This window comes from Dendrobates tinctorius, unplaced genomic scaffold (assembly GCF_039654945.1).
Source record: "Dendrobates tinctorius isolate UK_male_01 unplaced genomic scaffold, ASM3965494v1 ptg000059l, whole genome shotgun sequence".
Taxonomy (NCBI): domain Eukaryota; kingdom Metazoa; phylum Chordata; class Amphibia; order Anura; family Dendrobatidae; genus Dendrobates; species Dendrobates tinctorius.
Window position 1 is genome coordinate 15,863,581 of NW_027361727.1, and position 16,362 is coordinate 15,879,942.

Here is a 16,362-nt window from a genome sequence, read left to right on the forward strand (position 1 = left end):
AATAGTCCGAAGACACAAGATTTGTTTGATGTTATTTATTCATGATAGGTGGCCACTGTCATGTGATTGGAACACCAAACAACTAACTTGTGTATTTTCATGTTTACCCAATATTATATTGAGTAAGCCTTTGTTTAAAGCATATAAAAGCTGGGAGGCAGCCAGAAGAGACAGAAGCTCTTGTGGACCTGTGTAAGGGGACGCTCTTCACAGTGTGGATCCTAGGACGCATTCTCTGTCTTCGCTGACTGCTTCTCCGGCTGACGTTTTTCTTCGGACAGATGACATAAATGCCCCTAGTGAAGACTCTTTCTCTTCTTCTTTCTGATGTGAGTATATGTACCAAAACCTTTGTAATCTGAATATATATAAGTATACGCAATATCATTTTCTATTTTCCGTAATTGCTATATCATTGTCATACATTCCATTAATTTGGTATTCTATCATTTAAATTAATCATTGCATAATAAAAGTGTGTTATATCCAAGTGGTGCCTTCTTTAAAGCCGTATCCGAACCTTATTGCTAAACAGTTGGCAATACAACACCTCTTTTCACATGTGAAGCGCCATGGAATAAATGGCTGTATAATAAATACACAGCCCTCTAAACACCCAGGAGGATAACCATAAAGTCCAAAGTTACCGAGCTACCATGCAACGTGAACAAACAGCAACATAAAAAAAAAAAAAATAATACCCTTGTGCAAGGTTGGTCCACCTGCCAATACCTGATATACCGAACCACAGGAAGAGGAACATGCAGGCAACAAGGATCTGTAAAGGGATGTCTGGCTAAATGTTTCTGTGTATGTCAAATATTTAGACTTGAAGAGTCCTCAGTGGCTGATACCTTTTAATGGCCAACTGAGAAAATGGTAACACAATGCAAGCTTTCGAGACTACTCGGGTCTCTTCTTCAGGCATAGAATAAAGAAAAATCTCAAGAATCACATTTATGCACAGCACAGCAAGAAAATGCAATAGCTAAGACAAGTGACATGAAGCAGAAACTTATTATGGGAGAGTGATACACAGTTGTGGCCATAAATATTGGAACAGTTCATAGATAAGGAGTGGGAATTTTTTATAGTCTGGTACTGTGATGGCCCCATAAGCTCTGAGGGGCAAATTCCTTAACTGATGTAAAACGACATAAATCCATGCGACACATTCATTCCTGCATGGAGTGTGTCAAAGGTCATCATGAGTTTGTACTCCCAGACACTTCTGTCTTTCTGTGATTTGAAATTACCTTTTAAAACAAGAAAGATATATATCTTTGTACCGTGTTAGCCAGTAGATAGAAGAATATTTAGAACTGAGAGTCCTCAGTGGTTGATACCTTTTAATGGCTAACTGAAAAGATGGTAACACATTGCAAGCTTTCCAGACTACTCAGGTCTCTTCATCAGGCAAAGAAGCTTGCAATGTGTTACCATCTATTCAGTTAGCCATTAAAAAGGTAGCAACCACTGAGGACTCTCAATTCTAAATATTAAGTAATTTAATGTCCATGATGCTATGACCAGAGATACAAAAATGTTTTGCCACAGGTAGATCCATTCTTTTTTCTCTTATTGTGTGGCAATGAGAATTCATCATGGTTCTCAGTTTTTGCCCGGTCTCCCCACATACAGACCCCCAGTTGGGATATGTCATAACGTGAGTGACATGGTCAAATTCATATTTAATTTAATATGTCCAGTCTTAAATACATTAATTGTACATATAAAAATAAAAAACACTACCACATTCAGTATTTTCTTAAACTGATTTGCGCTGCCTCTTGAGATACCCAATGTTATAGTCTCTCGCCCCCTGTCCTCTTGCCCTCTTTGGCTGAACTTGGGACTGAGCAGTGAGCTGCAGCTTTATAGCACTAGAGTTCACTTTTGCAGCTACTAAAAGCTCTTTCATTCCTTTCATTTTCTGGCTCTGGAAACTGAGTGTAAGATCCTGTGTAACCTCTGTGTCTTCTTTTTGGTCTGGAGGTGGTCGTTGTGGGAGCTGAGCAGGTTCCCCAGGCCTTGACTCTCTGCGAGCGGCCCTTCTTCTGTTATCATCAGAGTCATCTTCTTCATTTCCAGAATCGGAGTTTACAAGAGTCACTTGCTGTCTCACCTAAGAAAATACATAAAAAAGTAAAATAGAATAACAGTGCATTTACACTGATGACCAAGAATTAGGGAATCACCACTGTTTCTGTCTAGATAGTTTCTGTACCCTCACAAGTGTGGTTCGACAGCATGGAACCAGCGTAATTACATTATCAGATCTGCAACACTTGTTTCCACCATGAGGGCGGCACGGTGGCTCAGGGGTTAGCAGTCCTGGATTGAAATTCCACCAAGGAAAACATCTGCAAGGAGTTTGTATGTTCTCCCTGTGTTTCCGTGGGTTTCCTCGCACACTACAAAGACATACTGATAGGGAATTTAGATTGTGAGCCCCATCGGGAACAATGCCAATAATGTCCGTAAAGCGCTGTGGAATTAGTGGTGCTATATACATTAGTAAAATAAAAAATAATTCCATAATGTTGAGAAATCTTTTGGGACCATACAGCCCTGCAAAGTGTGTCTTTGTTCAATCTCCCTGTGATGATTTGTATGTATAAGGCCGGTTTCACATTAGCGCATTTTCAGCGCGCGCACGGCCGGGGGTAGCTCCGCCCCCGATCCGGCTCTCTGCCCGGCGTGCCCGCCCCTTCCTTGTAGCGCCGCCTCCTAGCGGACAGCGGCGCCTGCGATCGGCGCACCCTATCTTTAGCATAGGGTGCGCCGATCGTGCGCAGGCCGTGCGCTAGTTGCGCTTTGACCTGCGCTGCGCACTTTTGACGGTGCGCCGTGCGCGCCAAAATCCGAAAAGTTTGATTTTGGCGCGCACGGCGCACCGTCAAAAGTGCGCAGCGCAGGTCAAAGCGCAACTAGCGCACGGCCTGCGCACGATCGGCGCACCCTATGCTAAAGATAGGGTGCGCCGATCGCAGGCGCCGCTGTCCGCTAGGAGGCGGCGCTACAAGGAAGGGGCGGGCACGCCGGGCAGAGAGCCGGATCGGGGGCGGAGCTACCCCCGGCCGTGCGCGCGCTGAAAATGCGCTAATGTGAAACCAGCCTAAGCCTTCTTCAGAGCATGCAATGGCGCAGTTAAAAGCGGTCGTCCACCCCCGGTTATATCTTTGCATAAGCTGCAGCTTGTCTCATTCTAATGGTCTTTAATGCTGGTTTCGGTGATAGTCATTAGTGACGAGCGAATGTGCTCAGATATCGTGTTGTCCAAGCATGCTCAGGTGTTATCTGCGTATTTTGGGCGTGCTTGAGATACTCAGATAACACTATATCAGAGAACATTCGGTCATCACTAGTCATCCATACAATCTCATGATGACTAGCGTTTCAGTCAAGAGTCAACAGATCATTGCAAGACGCAGCCAAGGCTCTAGTCTGCACATGACGACTGCTGGAATCTTCAAGTGGAGCAAAATCAGGGCTGTGGATTCGGTAAGCCAAACCTCTGACTCCAACTCCTCAATTTCCGTGACGACTCCCTCATATCAGGGCTGTGGAGTCGGTAAGGCAAATCTCCAACTCCTTAATTTCCATGACACCAACTCCACCAAAATGGGCTCCGACTACGAGACTCCGACTCCACAGCCCTGAGCAGAATCTTAAAGTGTGCATTACACACCATGCCAAGATTTCACCGTGGACCTTTTTAAAAAAGGACACAACTTGTTCCTACTTGGCTAATCCAGTGCATTCCGAACTATATCAGTGTAATTTCAGCTGGTGTCAACTTGTAGTCCAAGCCAAATTGTGACTGATAATCTGACCACATGTTATTAGGAATTACCTGTATGCTTTTCACTATTAACCCCTTAACTCCCGGAGCTCTTTTCAAATTTTTTTTTCATTCCCCTTCTTTCCAGAGCCATAACTTTTTTATTTTTCCATCAATATGGCCATGTGAGGGCTTATACTATTAAAAAAAAAAAAAAATAAAAAAAAAAAAATTGCGCAATATTCCGAGATCCATAGCATTTTTCGTGATCTAGCATCGGGTGAGGTCTTTTTTTTTGGGTGCCGGGCTGACGTTTTTAATTATATCATTTTTGTGCAAATACATTCTTTTGATCACCTGCTATTTCATTTTAATGCAATGTCACGGCGACAAAAAAAAAAAAAAAAAAAGCGTAATTCTGGCATTTTGAATTTTTTTCTCGCTACGCCATTTAGCGATCACGTTAATCCTTTTTTTTTTTTTTTTTTCTTATTAATAGATCGGGCGATTCTGAACGCAGCAATACCAAATATGTGCATGTGTGATTTTTTTTTTTATTGTTTTATTTTGATTGGGGCGAAAGGGGGGTGATTTGAACTTTTAGGTTTTTAATTATTTTTTTAAACTTTCTTTTTTTTTTTTTACTTTTGACATGCTTCAATATCCTCCATTGGAGGCTAGAAGCATGCAACACTTGATCGGCTCTGCTACATATGGGCGAAGAGCAGATCGCCGGAGCACAACTCAAAGCAGGGGATCCATACCGATGACGTACTATTCCGTCATCGGTAAGGAAGGGGTTAAAAGTTAAATTTGGATTTTTAGGCAACTGACAAAATTTTCTTGGCTACCACGGCAGCAAGATCAGTAGTGCTCAACCACTGCATATATTAAAATATATAAAACTTCCTAATAAATATATCTTGTATTTCAATTCTTTACTTTACAACCCTTGAACAAATTTTTCCAGTTGAACTTGACACCCCATGGAATTGTGGCTGCAGAGTGGAATATTTATTTTTTTATTTTAATTATTTTTTAACCTTGCCTCCATGCTGTGGAGATACTAAATATTTGGCACCTTTGCTATGTCACTTACAGCATGTGCAGAGAATTGATGTGGCTTGGGTAGCTAACCTACGATTACGACCACTCATAGTAACAGTCATTGGTAGTAACCATGAATACCTAAGCTACTGCAATGCTGCCCTCCACATGGGGTAAGCAACGTAACAAATAGAAGAACTACATTACATTTATAATTAGAGGTGTTTGCTATTACACCTACTACACAATTAAATAGGATCTTGGAGATGGGAATACCCCTTTAAACATAGTCTGTATTAAAAGAAGAAAATAGAAATCCTGCAATTTTCACACTGGTCACTGGTTTATAAGTTGGCCAGTTATATGCTGAATAGTGGGCCACTAGTTATAGTGACGTTGTTCTCCCTGGACTAATGATGTTATCCCCCCCCCCCCCATTGTGGACAAGAGCGACATGAATTGCAAGAGTATATCTCTGCCTCTCCAATAAATGAGCAATGAAGCTAGGTGTATGCAACCCGGCTTCACCGGTGTGCTGAGTATGAGCAAGGGAGATTTGGTGACACAGGACTCAGCCAGCCATTACCAGCAGTACTGCAAATATCGCAGTAGGCTGTGTCCTAAGTGACCAGTGCCACCCTGGCCATGTGCAGTGTGCAGATTAAGCTGGGGTAAGTGCAACCAGCTTAAGTGCGCATTGTTAGGGAGGCAAGCTATAAACATTTTTTTAGGGTAATATACATTGCAAGAAGCCACCAAACGAGGCCTGATAGAAACTGTATTAAGAGTGGAATATAGACACGGGGAAGAGTCTGCATACATATCGACTTACCAGTCCATCAAATCTGCCCAGTGATTGGACAAGGAATGTTGCCCACCCCACATGTAGCACGGGTGTGGGGCTATCTTCTTCCCATTTACATATCCCATCATAAAAACGAAGAAGATTTGCAAAGCACAAAGGATCCTGAAGAGCAGATCCATTCTGAAAATTAAATTAAAAAAAAAAAAAAGTCAAAAGAACTATTCTCACATTGAAAGTCAAAAAAGAAGAAATGTGAAACTCAACTCACTGGATTGTCAGACGATGCTTCCTCCTTTAGTAAGTTCGGTAACAAATCATTAGCAATGTCGAAGACATCTTTGTAGATCTCTTCATCTTCACGGCAATAATTATACCTGACAAGAGAAAAACATTATGTCGCCTGATGAACACTGTACAGTTGCACGAGGACACATTACTGAGCCGTAGGCACTTTGTGCTGCTCTATGCTGAGCCTCTCCCCTACAAGAAAAAGTTCTCGAACATGTCATCTGATGAGACGTACCGGGACTCTCACATCTGACAAATTGCGCCTCGGTATGAAATCAGAGGTAGAACTCCAGTACAGCCATATAAAACTATGGTTGTCAAGTTTCAGCATCAGGGAACAAAGTGATATTTTCTGAATAAATAATTATAGCAACTCACTCTTGAATAACTGCAGCTGTCTCAGCCCAAGCTTTCAATGCTTCTCGCACGTCCTTTTTCCGGCAATGATAAGCAGCTAAGTATATGTGAGGATACAAATGTTGATTTTCATAATGTACTCGAGAAGACTGTATAGCCTGGGAAAGTGGAGGGAAGACATTCCAGAATCAGATTCAAATGTCTCATGAATAGAAGATATAATTCCATGAAAAAAAAAAAAAAGCGTATGTCGAGGGTGAACATAAGGATTGGACTTCCAATGTGCCCATCCTCTCCCCCCCCGCCCCCCAAATATTTGGGATACCCCTATACATATTAAACTGTCCACTGATTCTGCACATATCTACCAGTTCAGACAGTCCAGTGTTTATAGGGGCTTTTGTGAACCAGTATTTTTTTTTTCTTTTCATAGATAATGACATGAAAAGTTCAAATAAAAAATAAAATACATTTAACAAAAACCTAATTTATACATTTAAACAATGGTTTATAACACATTCCCCTTATTAACCTTTGTTTATTTCTGATGGATAATCGAGTAAAGAAAATAAAAAAGACGCCATCGAGAAAACGAACCTGGTTATAGAGCTCGAGTGGCTTTGGACGTCCAGAAGTTAAAGCTAGATCTTCAAGGTCTGCCAAATTACCCAGGGCCATTGGGTACCTAAGAGGAGAGAAGCGCTTTAAAAAGGAATCCGTCAGCAGCATTTTACCCACAAACTATTTATATGTGCATGTAGCTCTTTCAAAGAGAAATCCAGACATAACTTTACATAGCTGGTCAGCTCCTACGTTACTGAGAAATCAGCCTTTGAATTGATATGGAAGCTGTAGAGCCATGGCAGATCTGAAGCCTCTGTCTCTCCAGCTCTATTTCACACCCATCACTGCCTCCTCCTGCTGCTTGTCTGATGGCTTTTGCATGAAGCCACACAACATCAAACAGGAAGAGGCGGCGCTGGGCGAGGAATAGAGCTGGAGTGCCAGAGGTTTCAGATCTACAATACCTCCACTCCATTCAGACAGGAGCCTGCAAAGCCCCCCCCCCCCCACCAGTCAGCTACTTATCACTCATCCTACAGCTTGATATAACGTCTGAAGAGTATAACCCTAAATTTATATATGCTTTAACAAGTCGATACTTGAAAATAGGGTAAATTAGAGATTTGGTGTTCCCACATATTGAGGCCCATTGTTTCAATGTGACATGGATGTTGTATCAAAGCAATCGGCTTCCACAATCACGTGACGCAATATGAACAGAAAAATAAATCAATCGGGGACAGGCGAGTCTGTAGTACAGCAATGGCAAGTCACATTTTGGTGTATTCGAAAGTTTTAGCAATGTTAAGACTTACTTAAAAAGAAACCCAACATGTAAAAGAATTCTGCCTAAACTTGCAATCATCGCTAACTCATTTAAGGAAGGCAGTCTTATTGCATAGCACCGCCCACTGGACTCCTAAGCCCAGAGTGAACAGAGCTAAAGGAACAGTTAAATTAGTTTTACTGACTTTCCTCCTACAGAAACACAGCACGGTGCTCAGCTCTTCCTGTCAGCATATTGGAATGCATTTGATGGGGTCCCTTTAAATGGCTCAGAATATCCCTTTAAATATATCACACATGTGCACCAATTCTTCCTCAATGGAACTTACTTGCTTAGGTGTCCTCCATCATACAGCAACCACAGTAAGCTCTAGAATATAAAAAACAAACATTTATTACAAACCGTAATGTAAACTTTACCCTGCAACTTTTAACCCCTACATACTGCTCCTTTTTCCCTCCCCTTCTTCTAAAAGCAATATCTTTTCTGATTTTTTCCATCGACATAGCCGTATGAAAGTTTGGATATTTTTTTTTTTTTTTATTGTGGCACTAGTTTAAATACTTAATTTTACCATATGATGTACTGTAAGAAAAAAATCCTAATGGGGGCATTGAAGAAAATTGTCTTTTTTGGTTACAATGTTTATTTTGCAGAAAAAATAAATAAAAAGCACCTGAATTTTGTTTTAAAGGTAGATCCCAAAATTAAATATTTACAATTTTTTTTTTTACCTTCAGTCATTTTTTAGGACAGTAGCAAAGTAATTAAATTAATTTTTTTTTTGTTAATTTGATCTTCACCATATAGGACAAATATTTTACTATTTTATTGGTCCAGACAATTATGCATGCAGCAATACCAAATAAAAAGAATTTGAATCGATATTTACGCTTGGAGAAAATAAAAAAAAAAAAAAGAAAAGGCAACTTAAAGGGGTTGTCCAATACTAGGACAACCCCGTCTTGATCAAAATGTTTGGCCCCCATAATATAATAAAGCGAATACTCCCTTCCCATGTCGGAGCCATTCTCGCGGTGTCAGCACTCGCTCTTGTGACACGTGATGCCAGTGTCCAAACAGCGCTGCCGCCAATGTTCCGCCTTCGGACAAATCAAACATGAAAGAGGAAGTCCGTGCTGGAGGCGACAGGGTCATGTGTCACATCAACTGCACGGGAGCCCCAGGAGAGTGAATGCCGACACCACAGGAAGAGCAACGGCACGGGAGATTATAAGCTTTATTATTTTATGAGGGTCAAGTGTGGGGTATGGCAAGGAGTTGTCAAAGAAGTGGAAAACTTTCATGTTTAACTTTTTTTTTTTATTAGTTCCCTCAGGGAACTTGAACTTGGAGTTGCTTTGTCACCTGTATAGTACACTGTGTATTGTATAATTACTGGTCTATGAATCTATGTGACAGAGCCAGCACCCACAAAGTGTGTAGCAGGCTCAACTCCTGAGCCAGCTCCATGTGGTGAAAGCGCACTTAAGCCCCTACATGTATTGGGACAGTCCCCAGGAGGTTAAGAGGGGTTGTCCCCAAATAGACATATTTCCATGGGATGGGTGATAAATGCTGACCACTTGGGAGGGACGGGGACAATGTCTACGATACAACAGTCAAATCGATTGTTTCTCAGTGAGCCCCATAGGCTTTAAATGGAGACGCCAAGATGGAACAGCCACTGCAAGCCACGGGGAAAAAACAAACACAGTTTGCTCTCTGGGCTCCCGTTTATAGGCCACAGACTAGCTAAGTGGCCATTGGACATAGTCTTGCAAATCGATTGATTTTCAGTCAGCCCCTTAGGCTTTAAATGGAGAAAAAAAAACAAACACTGTTTGCTCTCTGCGCTCCCGTCTCTCGGCCACAGACTAGCTAAGTGGCCATTGGACATAGTCCTGCAAATCGATTCACACCACCTCTAGCAATATTCCTCTAAAAAGAGGACTAAAATGCACACTATACATCTGTACAATAGTTTACCTGCTGTAATTGCAGCAATTCCAGGCTGTCTGTGTGGGCATCTATAGAAGAATTGATAGCACAGACCATAAAAGCCACTTCCATGTGACGGTCACAGCTCAGGTATCTGCCATTTAGATACAACCAGCTCTGGAAGGACACAAGATAAAACACACAGGATAGGTTGATTTTTTAGATTTACAACACTAAGGCTGCGGCCATACACTGCTCCTGACCACACAGCCAAGTTTCGACAGAACAGCCGCCTAGCAGCGTCTCTCACGGAGAATACAGGAACACTCTGCCAAGTCGAGAGAGTCGATCGTTCCACCAATAGCCATCTGATGTGAATGGGGGCCTTGCAAAATGTAGTAAGCACGGCTCACCTTTTCTGCTACACCAGGGTTCACAGACTGGCCTCTTCTGTCCTCATTGCCCTTCCCATGCCAGGTGACTTCAGCTGTCTCTTCACCATCTTTTCCAAACACAACCCAAGCGTGGTCCTCTGAGAGCGCTAGATGTACATCAGAAAGACCTAGTACTTGACAAGCAGCCACAACTGCAAATGCTACACCCGGGGAATCAAGCTTGGTACCTTCGGGCAGGGAGAGAAGAAGGACAGTGTATTTGGGTCCTTGTGATATGAAACAATACCATTGCCTCGAACAGCTGTTATTGGCTCCGGCAGCAGCCATGAGCTGAGCTGCAACAGGAGCGTCTGCTCACTGAAGAGCTGTTCTGCAGTACCTGGCAGCGGCCACTACACACTGAATGGAGCTGTACATTGCGTCTACATCAAGTCAACTACGGAGGTTATAACAGCTCATCAGTGGGGGGTGGCGGGTGTCAGACTTCTACCCCACCAGGCATGTCACCAATATCCGATTGGACAATCCATTTAATGCGCAAGAAATTGTTTTACATCGACTCTGTCAATAGGTTTATGCCACTTAATCTGAGAGCAGCATGATGAAGGGGCTGAGACCCTGATTCCAGCCATGTATCACTTGCTGGTCTGCTTGCTGTTATTTTGATACCATCAATTTTCTCTGCTAAAGATCTAGCAGAGCTCAGAATGCTGAGCCTTGTATAACCCCACCCATACCACTCATTGGCTGCTTTCTGTTAATGTCTGTGTACACAGAAAACTGCCAATAAGAGGTGAGGGCTGGTTTATCAAAGCAGCACCTGACTAGGAAGCACGAGACAACTAGTCCTGTAGTGATAATCTCCTGCTACTATATTGCTATGCTACTGACATTGAAAGAGCAACACAGCCTAGTAAGTGAAACATCCCTGGAATCAATCTCTCTTTCCCTACATCATGCTGCTCTCAGGCTATAACAAAGTTGAACAACACCATGGTTTTGTAAAATCAGATCAGTTTATGTATAGAAGGAGAGCTAGCCCTGGCTCTTACCCTCAATAGACAGGTAGGTACTCATGCAGTTCTCCAAATGTATATTTCTTTTGCCATCTATGATATTAGTATTATTGGAATGTATACCTGATTTAAAGGGAATCTGTCAACTCATTTTTGCCCTATGAGATGCGGCCACCGCCATCAGGGGCTTATCTACAGCATTCTGTAATGCTGTAGATAAGCCCCCGATGTAACATGAAAGATAAGAAAAACGAGTTTGATTATAGTCACCCGTGGGTCCAGTCTCATCTTCTTGCAATGACGTCCTCCTTCTGCCGCAGCTCCTGTGCAGGCGTACTATATCTGCCCTATTGAGGGCAGAGCAGAATTCTGCAGTGCGCAGGCGCTGGGAAAGGTGAGAGGTCCGGCACCTACGCACTGCAGTACTCTGCTCTGCCCACAATAGGGCAGATATAGTACGCCTGCACAGGAGCCGCGGCAGGAGGAGGATGTCATTGCTAGAATGTGGGAGGCGCCGGACCACGACACCCATCGGACCGGAACGGATCCCCGGGTGTTATGAATGAGTCACCGAAGGAGGAAAAAACAAAAATACAAGCTAAGTCCAGAAAACTGGAGAAGTTGGTAGCCATCGGATTGCAGACCCCTGATCCTATCCACAACAACTAACAGTAGCCGTGGGGGGTTCCTACGATGCCCTAGACCCCTCGGACACAGCCGGAGAACTAAATAGGCCTAAAGAAAGGGGAAATCTAAACTGCCCCAGAGCAGACCCCAAAGCAATAGGCATCCCCCAACATATAATGACGGTGAAGCAAGATGAAAACACTAACACAGATAGAAAGATAGGTTGAGCAAATGATGGGGCCCAAGCTAACTAAAAAGGACAGGATAGAAAAGCTGCTGTCTGCAATCCGTAAAAAACCCTACCAAAAAATGTCCCAACTGTCTGATAGGAAAAACAGGCCCTGAAGTCGCTAGGACTTCAAAAAGACTATATCAGCACTCAGGTAAATTCTGAAGACAGAGCAAAGAGACAAACTGATCAGAGACAAAAATGGAACTCAGCACACCCCCGACCGGGGATGGCTGAACTCCAAAAAAACAAGGTAAACAAAACAAAACTAATAAGCTCAATAGCAGAGCAAAACTTATCTTTGGGAAGCAGGAATCAGACTGGTCTCCAAGAATCCAGCAGAGAAATCACCAGCGACTCAGAAGGGCGTCGGCTGCCTTATATCCAGTCAGAATTTCCTGTTACCCAGTCATCATCTACCAGATCAGGTGTTTGATAATCAGCCTCACTACCTTCCTTCACCAGAAGAGGGAGTTCATCAGACATCGACGGTGAAGGGGAAAATGAACTCAACACCCGGGTGACTATAATCTAAATCGTTTTTCTTATCTTTCAGGTTACATCGGGGGATTATCTACAGAATTACAGAATGCTGTAGATAAGCCCCTGATGGCGGTGGCCGCATCTTATAGGCCAAAAATGGGGTGACAAATTCCCTTTAATCAAAAGCTCATCAGGAATTGAGTCGCACACCTTTATTCTCACCTGTAACAAAGCTGAAGAGTGACTGAATATGGGCTCGGTCTTTGAAGTATGATCGACTAAGGCCATTCCAGATAACATCAGATACTCTACGAAGTAACTCCCGACTTGATGCACCATTTTCACGAGGATAGCAAGACAAGTCCACCGCCCCTCTGGTTTGGGCCGTGAATCGTTCATACAGGGCCTGGACAACTGATAGTTCTAAAGTAGGAAAATATGGAACTCCTTGCTGGGGAGGTTCTTGATTGTCACTTTCATCAGCTTTTCCACTGCCTTCCTTCTTTCCAGCCCCAATTCTTGATGCCTCTTCTGTAGTATTGCCCTCTTCACTTGCTACATCCTTGTCTTTCTTAAGCCCAGATCCTTCTTTCGACGACTTGACTTCTTTCTTAGTTGGCTTAACGGTGACTTCTTTATGACTGGCCTCTTTTTCTTTCAAGGCTTGCGCCCTGGATACACCTTTTCTTCCCAGTTCATGCCTGGCTCCTCTCTTTCCTCGATCAGCCTTAACACCGGTGCCAGGGTTTGATGAATCCTCGTGTTTTGCCTTTGTTCCATCTCCATCTTTTTTTGACAATAAGTCAGGTGCTCCTGGTAGACTGGTCAAATTGGTGGGAACAACACGATTAACGGCCAAAAAGTGCTCAACAAAGCCCAAGGTAAGCGACAGCAGAGCAAGATCAGGCTCGGGACGAGACAGTTCCCATCGGAACAGTTTCAGAAGTGAATCCAAAGAGCAAAGCGGGAAAAATGATTTTTGAGTCGGCGAAAGACCCATCTTATTGGACTTAGCCTGTGAGGATGACCAAAAGATAAAAGGGCATGGAAAAGAAAAATAAAATTTTTGTTACATTTATATATTTTATTACATAAAGCAACTAATTCAATACATTAGTAAAAAGCTGAATGCAAGATGCTAAAATCCAAAGAGAAGTTAATTAAGTTACAGCGCAAAACTAACACTTTTAAAGGGAAATCCGTCAGCAGGTTTTTGCTATATTACCCGACAGCAGCATGATGTAGAGGCAGAGACCCCGATTCCAGCTATGGGGTCACTTAGTAGGCCGCGTTTTACTGTGAGTGTTTTATCAGCTGGAGATTATCACTACAGGACTACATGTCTCGTGCCTCCAGGTCCAATCACACCCCAACTCTGATTGTACACAGAAAGCTGCCAATGTATATTGACAGAAAGCTGCCGATCAGTGGTGTGGGCAGGGTTATACAAGGCTCCGTATTCGAGCTCTGCTAGATCTGCAGGAGAGGATACACCCAGTAAACTAACTGATACATCACTGGAATCAGGGTGTCTACATTAGGCTGCTGTTACATAGCAAAAATAGCTGCTGACACATTCCCTTTAATGGTCGTCCAGTTTAATTAAAAATCGAACAGTTGGTAATAGGCAAACTATATGCATTTATTTTCTAATAATGGAGCCGAAAGCAGATGACTTTTTTTAGGAAGTGGTTTCACAGCAAGCACATCACAGACATGAATGGCGCTCAAGACTAACGCTGCTAAGGGCATCGGGGTCCATGCGTGAGCCAGAAATGACCTTTACAATGTAAGTCTATAGAGCATCGCTCAGACACTCCATAGACTTACACTGAAAGAGCGACATCCGACTCACGCACACAGCTCAATGTGATCGGATGAGTCAGAACAGCCATCACTTGAGTGAAAACAGGACGAGAGCTGGAAAATGGGAAAGACGACCATCAGTATACATGAACAATTTCACAGGTTTACGCAAAGGAAAAAAAAAAAAAAAAAAAAAGGGAGCGCTTCTTTACCTGTATAAGAATGCACTATACGTTTCCTTACAATGGGTCTACATTAATGCTGATTGAGCACAGAAACGTCCGAGTGCTCGGAACTCAAATCGAGCAGATCGGACACGCTTGTCTCCAGAAGCGAGCATAATGGAAGTGAATGGCAAACTCGAGCATTTTTCCCAAAGATTGAAAAATATTCTCTCTGCGCCCGACTCATAATTCTCTTAGGCTAGTTTCACACTAGCGTTTAAACGACGCGCGCACGGCGCCGCTAAGCCACGCCCCCTGCCGGCTCCCTGCCCGCCCCTTCCTGTTATCGCCTCCTCCGAGCGCAGAGGGCTGCATGCGTTATGCGCACCCTATCTTTAGCATAGGGTGCGCAGGCCGTGCGCAACTATGAATATAGCGTGCGCTGCGCATTTTTGGAGGTGCGCCGAACGCAGCATGTTGCATTTTGGCGCGCACATTCAAAAATGCGCAGCGCACGCTATATTCATAGTTGCGCACGGCCTGCGCACCCTATGCTAAAGATAGGGTGCGCATAACGCATGCAGCCCTCTGCGCTCGGAGGAGGCGATAACAGGAAGGGGCGGGCAGGGAGCCGGCAGGGGGCGTGGCTTAGCGGCGCCGTGCGCGCGTCGTTTAAACGCTAGTGTGAAACTAGCCTTACAAAGATCCAAGCACCATACAATACTCGATCGAGCACCAAGCAGTGCTGAGCATGTGCGACCATAAGTGTAATATATATATATCCATCAGAATAGTGGCCATTGTCTGGCGCATTTGTCCTCCTGAGCATATGCACCCGACAATGGCCGCAAACATAGTAAGTACCTAGCCAATATACGCCATCATCACCTTTTGGAGATGGGAATACCCCATTAAAGGGAACCTGGCTGCAGATATAAGATGCGGCTGCTGCCTTTCAGGGCTTGTCTACAGCATTCTATAATGCTGTAGATAAGCCCCCGGTCCGACCTGCAAGATAAGAAAAGTAAGTTTTATTATACTCACCCCGGGGGGTCCGGTGCGATGGGTGTCAAAGGTCCGGTGCCTCCCATTTCCTTGCGATGCCGCCTTCCTGCTTCATCGCTCCCCGGCATCGCGCTCCTGCGCACGTTGCTCTTTCCTCAACAGGGGAGAAGTACGCCTGCGCAGGAGCGCGACGCCGGGGAGCGATGAAGCAAGCAGCAGGCGTCACAAGAGGATTTACAGCAGTTTAAAAAGGCAAAAAACAAATATACATTCTTCCCGGCGCTCCCCAGGTCCAGCGGTAAGTCTTCCACTGTTCCCGGGGGCTTACCTGTAGCGCTGCCGACACGTCCGGCAACAGTTCTGCAGGCAATCAAGTAAGGCAGAACTGCTGACAATAAGACACCGGAGACCCGGGGAGGGTGATAGTTTCCCAAAAAAACCCAAAAAACTATCAGACGAGTTGGGGGGAAAAAAAGTCAATAGAAACGTAGTTCTGTAGACTCACATCCACCGTGCCGTCGTCTTTGAGCGCACACGCGGGATCTTTCTGGGTTTCGCATGGGACGGACGTCTTCTGGGGATCCGGCGCGGACTTGGGTCGGCCGCTCTGCTCGCTCCCATCGGACAGATCCAGCAGCTTGTACCTTTTCACCAGGCGCGACACTGTGCTTTGGTTACAGTTATAGAGCCTGGCGATCTCGTACTGCGGAGTGCCATTCCGGGCGGCCTCCACCACGGACCGCTGCACGTCTGCCGGGAGGCTTCGGTAATGCACCATATTAGGAGGCACCGACCCCTCATCAGCCCGATCACATCTTACTACAGGGTTACTACTAGGACTACATGCGTACCATATACAGACAGCCCCGGCCGCTTCTCTTCACGTGATACACCGAGCCTTCCAGCCTCACAGACACCGGCGGCGGCAGACGGCAGCTCCGCTCGCTCCACTCACCTTCCGCACAATGAGAGAGCCACTTCCGGGTCTGCGTGCTTCACAGGCCGGAAACGCTCGCGAGCTCTGCCGCCAGGCGAAAATAGCGTCAGCTGATTGGCTGGAGAAA

General features: G+C 44.4%; 1 protein-coding gene across 3 annotated transcripts; it reads right to left on the minus strand.

Moving 5' to 3' along the window:
• Nucleotides 1-1,679: 1,679 nt before the first annotated feature.
• On the minus strand, nt 1,680-16,360 carry MEN1 (menin 1). Of its 3 annotated transcripts, none has more exons than XM_073578461.1 (10): nt 16,254-16,360; nt 12,546-13,338; nt 9,987-10,195; nt 9,622-9,750; nt 7,961-8,001; nt 6,879-6,966; nt 6,303-6,439; nt 5,905-6,010; nt 5,664-5,816; nt 1,680-2,125 (listed from the first exon to the last, which is right to left on the minus strand). In XM_073578461.1, the coding sequence occupies exons 2-10, from the start codon at nt 13,321-13,323 to the stop codon at nt 1,769-1,771; spliced, it is 1,998 nt and encodes a 665-aa protein (XP_073434562.1). In that variant the 5' UTR covers nt 13,324-13,338; nt 16,254-16,360; the 3' UTR covers nt 1,680-1,768. The 3 variants fall into 3 exon arrangements, with proteins under 3 accessions (XP_073434562.1, XP_073434561.1, XP_073434560.1); XM_073578460.1 differs by having other exon boundaries at nt 16,150-16,282; XM_073578459.1 differs by lacking the exon at nt 16,254-16,360 and adding an exon at nt 15,804-16,131.
• Nucleotides 16,361-16,362: the final 2 nt, after the last annotated feature.

Coding starts and splice junctions, on each gene's coding strand:
- MEN1 (XM_073578459.1), bottom strand. CDS start 16,076: ATGGTGCATTACCGAAGCCTCCCGGCAGACGTGCAGCGGTCCGTGGTG. Junction 13,339..15,803: donor AAGACGACGGCACGGTGGAT/GTGAGTCTACAG, acceptor TCATCCTCACAG/GCTAAGTCCAATAAGATGGG. Junction 6,011..6,302: donor ACAGCTGCAGTTATTCAAGA/GTGAGTTGCTAT, acceptor TTCTCTTGTCAG/GTATAATTATTGCCGTGAAG.